The sequence below is a fragment of the Oncorhynchus clarkii genome, chromosome 17 (assembly GCF_045791955.1).
Source record: "Oncorhynchus clarkii lewisi isolate Uvic-CL-2024 chromosome 17, UVic_Ocla_1.0, whole genome shotgun sequence".
NCBI classification, from domain to species: domain Eukaryota; kingdom Metazoa; phylum Chordata; class Actinopteri; order Salmoniformes; family Salmonidae; genus Oncorhynchus; species Oncorhynchus clarkii.
In genome coordinates this window covers 78,798,377-78,804,801 of record NC_092163.1, presented here as the reverse complement: position 1 = coordinate 78,804,801, position 6,425 = coordinate 78,798,377, and the positions used below count along the sequence as shown (strand labels likewise).

Sequence of the window (6,425 nt, the reverse complement as noted above, 5' to 3'; positions counted from 1 at the left end):
GTTAGACGGTTTTTCTCCTCCCGTTAGACGGTTTTCTCCTCCCGTTAGACGGTTTTCTCCTCCCGTTAGACGGTTTTCTCCTCCCGTTAGACGGTTTTCTCCTGTTGTACGGTTTTCTCCTCCTGTTGTTAGACGGTTTTCTCCTGTTGTACGGTTTTCTCCTCCTGTTGTTAGACGGTTTTCACCTGCTGTTGTACGGTTTTCTCCTGTTGTACGGTTTTCTCCTGTTGTACGGTTTTCTCCTGCTGTTGTACGGTTTTCTCCTCCCGTTAGACGGTTTTCTCCTGTTGTACGGTTTTCTCCTCCTGTTGTTAGACGGTTTTCTCCTGTTGTACGGTTTTCTCCTCCTGTTGTTAGACGGTTTTCACCTGCTGTTGTACGGTTTTCTCCTTTTGTACGGTTTTCTCCTGTTGTACGGTTTTCTCCTGTTGTACGGTTTTCTCCTGCTGTTGTACGGTTTTCTCCTCCCGTTAGACGGTTTTCTCCTCCCGTTAGACGGTTTTCTCCTCCCGTTAGACGGTTTTCTCCTCCCTTTAGACGGTTTTCTCCTCCCGTTAGACGGTTTTCTCCTCCCGTTAGACGGTTTTCTCCTCCCTTTAGACGGTTTTCTCCTCCCGTTAGACGGTTTTCTCCTCCCGTTAGACGGTTTTCTCCTCCCGTTAGACGGTTTTCTCCTCCCGTTAGACGGTTTTCTCCTCCCGTTAGACGGTTTTCTCCTCCCGTTAGACGGTTTTCTCCTCCCGTTAGACGGTTTTCTCCTCCCGTTAGACGGTTTTCTCCTCCCGTTAGACGGTTTTCTCCTCCCGTTAGACGGTTTTCTCCTCCCGTTAGACGGTTTTCTCCTCCCGTTAGACGGTTTTCTCCTCCCGTTAGACGGTTTTCTCCTGTTGTACGGTTTTCTCCTGTTGTACGGTTTTCTCCTCCTGTTGTTAGACGGTTTTCTCCTGTTGTACGGTTTTCTCCTCCTGTTGTTAGACGGTTTTCTCCTGTTGTACGGTTTTCTCCTCCTGTTGTTAGACGGTTTTCACCTGCTGTTGTACGGTTTTCTCCTTTTGTACGGTTTTCTCCTGTTGTACGGTTTTCTCCTGTTGTACGGTTTTCTCCTGCTGTTGTACGGTTTTCTCCTGCTGTTGTACGGTTTTCTCCTGCTGTTGTACGGTTTTCTCCTGCTGTTGTACGGTTTTCTCCTGCTGTTGTACTGTTTTCTCCTGCTGTTGTACTGTTTTCTCCTGCTGTTGTACTGTTTTCTCCTGCTGTTGTACTGTTTTCTCCTGCTGTTGTACTGTTTTCTCCTGCTGTTGTACTGTTTTCTCCTGCTGTTGTACGGTTTTCTCCTGCTGTTGTACGGTTTTCTCCTGCTGTTGTACGGTTTTCTCCTCCCGTTAGACGGTTTTCTCCTGTTGTACGGTTTTCTCCTCCTGTTGTTAGACGGTTTTCTCCTGTTGTACGGTTTTCTCCTCCTGTTGTTAGACGGTTTTCACCTGCTGTTGTACGGTTTTCTCCTTTTGTACGGTTTTCTCCTGTTGTACGGTTTTCTCCTGTTGTACGGTTTTCTCCTGCCGTTGTACGGTTTTCTCCTCCCGTTAGACGGTTTTCTCCTCCCGTTAGACGGTTTTCTCCTCCCGTTAGACGGTTTTCTCCTCCCTTTAGACGGTTTTCTCCTCCCTTTAGACGGTTTTCTCCTCCCGTTAGACGGTTTTCTCCTCCCGTTAGACGGTTTTCTCCTCCCGTTAGACGGTTTTCTCCTCCCGTTAGACGGTTTTCTCCTCCCGTTAGACGGTTTTCTCCTCCCTTTAGACGGTTTTCTCCTCCCTTTAGACGGTTTTCTCCTCCCGTTAGACGGTTTTCTCCTCCCGTTAGACGGTTTTCTCCTCCCGTTAGACGGCTTTCTCCTCCCGTTAGACGGTTTTCTCCTCCCGTTAGACGGTTTTCTCCTCCCTTTAGACGGTTTTCTCCTCCCTTTAGACGGTTTTCTCCTCCCTTTAGACGGTTTTCTCCTCCCGTTAGACGGTTTTCTCCTCCCGTTAGACGGTTTTCTCCTGTTGTACGGTTTTCTCCTCCTGTTGTTAGACGGTTTTCTCCTGTTGTACGGTTTTCTCCTCCTGTTGTTAGACGGTTTTCTCCTGTTGTACGGTTTTCTCCTCCTGTTGTTAGACGGTTTTCACCTGCTGTTGTACGGTTTTCTCCTGTTGTACGGTTTTCTCCTGTTGTACGGTTTTCTCCTGTTGTACGGTTTTCTCCTGTTGTACGGTTTTCTCCTGCTGTTGTACGGTTTTCTCCTGCTGTTGTACGGTTTTCTCCTGCTGTTGTACTGTTTTCTCCTGCTGTTGTACTGTTTTCTCCTGCTGTTGTACTGTTTTCTCCTGCTGTTGTACTGTTTTCTCCTGCTGTTGTACTGTTTTCTCCTGCTGTTGTACTGTTTTCTCCTGCTGTTGTACGGTTTTCTCCTGCTGTTGTACGGTTTTCTCCTCCCGTTGTACGGTTTTCTCCTCCCGTTAGACGGTTTTCTCCTGTTGTACGGTTTTCTCCTCCTGTTGTTAGACGGTTTTCACCTGCTGTTGTACGGTTTTCTCCTTTTGTACGGTTTTCTCCTGTTGTACGGTTTTCTCCTGTTGTACGGTTTTCTCCTGCTGTTGTACGGTTTTCTCCTCCCGTTAGACGGTTTTCTCCTCCCGTTAGACGGTTTTCTCCTCCCGTTAGACGGTTTTCTCCTCCCGTTAGACGGTTTTCTCCTCCCGTTAGACGGTTTTCTCCTGTTGTACGGTTTTCTCCTCCTGTTGTTAGACGGTTTTCTCCTGTTGTACGGTTTTCTCCTCCTGTTGTTAGACGGTTTTCTCCTGTTGTACGGTTTTCTCCTCCTGTTGTTAGACGGTTTTCACCTGCTGTTGTACGGTTTTCTCCTTTTGTACGGTTTTCTCCTGTTGTACGGTTTTCTCCTGTTGTACGGTTTTCTCCTGTTGTACGGTTTTCTCCTGCTGTTGTACGGTTTTCTCCTGCTGTTGTACTGTTTTCTCCTGCTGTTGTACTGTTTTCTCCTGCTGTTGTACTGTTTTCTCCTGCTGTTGTACTGTTTTCTCCTGCTGTTGTACGGTTTTCTCCTGCTGTTGTACGGTTTTCTCCTGCTGTTGTACGGTTTTCTGCTGCTGTAGTACGGGTTTCTCCTGCTGTAGTACGGGTTTCTCCTGCTGTTGTACGGTTTTCTCCTGCTGTTGTACTGTTTTCTCCTGCCGTTGTACTGTTTTCTCCTGCCGTTGTACGGTTTTCTCCTGCCGTTGTACGGTTTTCTCCTGCCGTTGTACGGTTTTCTCCTGCCGTTGTACGGTTTTCTCCTGCCGTTGTACGGTTTTCTCCTGCCGTTGTACGGTTTTCTCCTGCCGTTGTACGGTTTTCTCCTGCCGTTGTACGGTTTTCTCCTGCCGTTGTACGGTTTTCTCCTGCCGTTGTACGGTTTTCTCCTGCCGTTGTACGGTTTTCTCCTGCCGTTGTACGGTTTTCTCCTGCCGTTGTACGGTTTTCTCCTGCCGTTGTACGGTTTTCTCCTGCCGTTGTACGGTTTTCTCCTGCCGTTGTACGGTTTTCTCCTCCCGTTGGACGGTTTTCTCCTCCCGTTGGACGGGTTTCTCCTCCCGTTGGACGGGTTTCTCCTGCCGTTGGACGGGTTTCTCCTGCCGTTGGACGGGTTTCTCCTCCCGTTGGACGGGTTTCTCCTCCCGTTGGACGGGTTTCTCCTCCCGTTGGACGGGTTTCTCCTCCCGTTGGACGGGTTTCTCCTCCCGTTGGACGGGTTTCTCCTCCCGTTGGACGGGTTTCTCCTGCCGTTGGACGGGTTTCTCCTGCCGTTGGACGGGTTTCTCCTGCTAATGGTCACGCGGTTAGCAGATGTTAATGGCCACGCGGTTAGCACATGGTTAACACCGGGCGGTTTCCCCCCACGGATAACACCGGGCGGTTTCCCCCCACGGATAACACCGGGCGGTTTCCCCCCACGGATAACACCGGGCGGTTTCCCCCCACGGATAACACCGGGCGGTTTCCCCCCACGGATAACACCGGGCGGTTTCCCCATCATGCCACTATCCACAATAATTCAGCCCACTGACACTTCCACACAGACGGATCCAGACTCTGTGTTAACGTGCACGCTTGCTTTGCTGAGATCCATGCAGCTATGGAGCTGCAGTCTATACACACACACACACACACACACACACACGTCAACTATGGAGGTGTAGTACACACAGGTCAACTATGGAGGTGTAGTACACACAGGTCAACTATGGAGGTGTAGTACACACAGGTCAGCTATGGAGGTGTAGTACACACAGGTCAGCTATGGAGGTGTAGTACACACAGGTCAGCTATGGAGGTGTAGTACACACAGGTCAGCTATGGAGGTGTAGTACACACAGGTCAGCTATGGAGGTGTAGTACACACAGGTCAGCTATGGAGGTGTAGTACACACAGGTCAGCTATGGAGGTGTAGTACACACACAGGTCAGCTATGGAGGTGTAGTACACACACAGGTCAGCTATGGAGGTGTAGTACACACACAGGTCAGCTATGGAGGTGTAGTACACACACAGGTCAGCTAAGGAGGTGTAGTACACACACAGGTCAGCTATGGAGGTGTAGTACACACACAGGTCAGCTATGGAGGTGTAGTACACACACAGGTCAGCTATGGAGGTGTAGTACACACACAGGTCAGCTATGGAGGTGTAGTACACACACACACACAGGTCAACTATGGAGGTGTAGTACACACACAGGTCAGCTATGGAGGTGTAGTACACACACACACACAGGTCAGCTATGGAGATGTAGTACACACACACACACAGGTCAACTATGGAGGTGTAGTACACACACAGGTCAGCTATGGAGGTGTAGTCTGCACACACACAGGTCAGCTATGGAGCTGTAATCTGCACACACACACACACACACACACAGGTCAGCTATGGAGGTGTAGTCCACACACACAGGTCAGCTATGGAGCTGTAGTCTGCGCACACACACACACACAGCTCAGCTATGGAGGTGTAGTACACACAGGTCAGCTATGGAGGTGTAGTACACACACAGGTCAGCTATGGAGGTGTAGTCTACATAGGTCTGGTTTGCTACACTAAGTCGGTAACACACTTGCTGTCTGGAATGATTGCCATATTGTGGTCCTGTAGCTAGCCAGTCTGGAGCTGTATCCTAGACACACGCTTGATTCAGAGTCCGCACACACACGATACAGACTCAGTCCGAGAAACAACAGTGTCATGAGCAGCGCAGGTCATTTCAGCTGTGTGGAGTACAGTGGAGGCTGGTGGGAGGCGCTATAGGAGGACTGGCTCATTGTAATGGCTGAAACGGCATTGATGGAACGGAGTCAAAACGAGTCAACGATATGGAAACCGCATGTTTGACTCCCTTCCATCGATTCAATTCCAGCTATTACAATGAGCCCATCCTCCTATAGCTACTCCCACCAGCCTCCACTGGAGCATAAGGGTTTTTACAAAGGTACCAAGTTTAGCTTCCTTCTCTTAACTCTATCCTGCTCTGTCGATTCACACACTTTCTGTGTTGCGTTTAATCTCTCTAGTCGGCTGCTCCACCCTGTTGAACTAATCTAACGAGATAATGTGTCAGGTTGCTAGCTGTCCTGGATCTGCACTCGTCCAAGTTCATTCTCTCTCTCCTCTCCCTTCTACTTTCTGTATGGTGTTTTTCCTACGTAAATGCCTTCAGACTAAGGTGTTAGGCTGGGTTTCCTCGACTTTCTTTCCCGGCAGACATGTCAAGCTGAAATGTTATCCATCCTGTGACGCTACACACACACACACACACACACACACACACACATCACCACACTCTGTTACGGAGCCCTGAGTCTGGTTAATATGGAGTAGGAGGAGAGGCACACAGGAATGTCTTTTTTTTAATAAAATAACGCTTGATATTTTGGTGATTTTTAGTCTTTCTGTTTTTACCTCAGATGATGAGCCAGTTTGGAAATATGTGTGTTAGTTAATACCACATCATCTGATCAGCTACACATGATGTCGATGTATGTTGTTTATATATATATATACCCGAACATGGCTTCCAATCTAATCCACATCATTACCTCCACAACACAGTCAGATAGCTCTCTCCCTTCTGGAGGATGGTGGAAAGGAAGTCTGTGGATCGGCAGCTAAATCTGGGTCACACTATCAACTCATAACAAATCCTAGTAGAAATCTTTTTATCTTTTTTTTGTGTGGGTTTTAAGGATGATTGCCTTTTTCATTGTGCTTTTCCCAGCAGCATCCACATAACGCTATAATTCAGAGATTAGTGTTTTCAAGCTGTACAGCTAATGATGGCAGTGCTCATGCTAATCTGTGACCGTTTTACCTCAGGAACAACGTGAATCGGCACATA

General features: G+C 48.5%; 1 protein-coding gene across 1 annotated transcript; it reads right to left on the bottom strand.

The window, feature by feature from the left end:
* Nucleotides 1–364: 364 nt before the first annotated feature.
* On the bottom strand, nucleotides 365–4,066 carry LOC139369516 (micronuclear linker histone polyprotein-like). The gene is made up of 3 exons (XM_071108758.1): nucleotides 2,880–4,066; nucleotides 1,482–2,144; nucleotides 365–1,007 (listed from the first exon to the last, which is right to left on the bottom strand). Exons 1-3 carry the CDS (start codon nucleotides 4,064–4,066, stop codon nucleotides 365–367), a joined length of 2,493 nt encoding a protein of 830 aa, XP_070964859.1.
* Nucleotides 4,067–6,425: the final 2,359 nt, after the last annotated feature.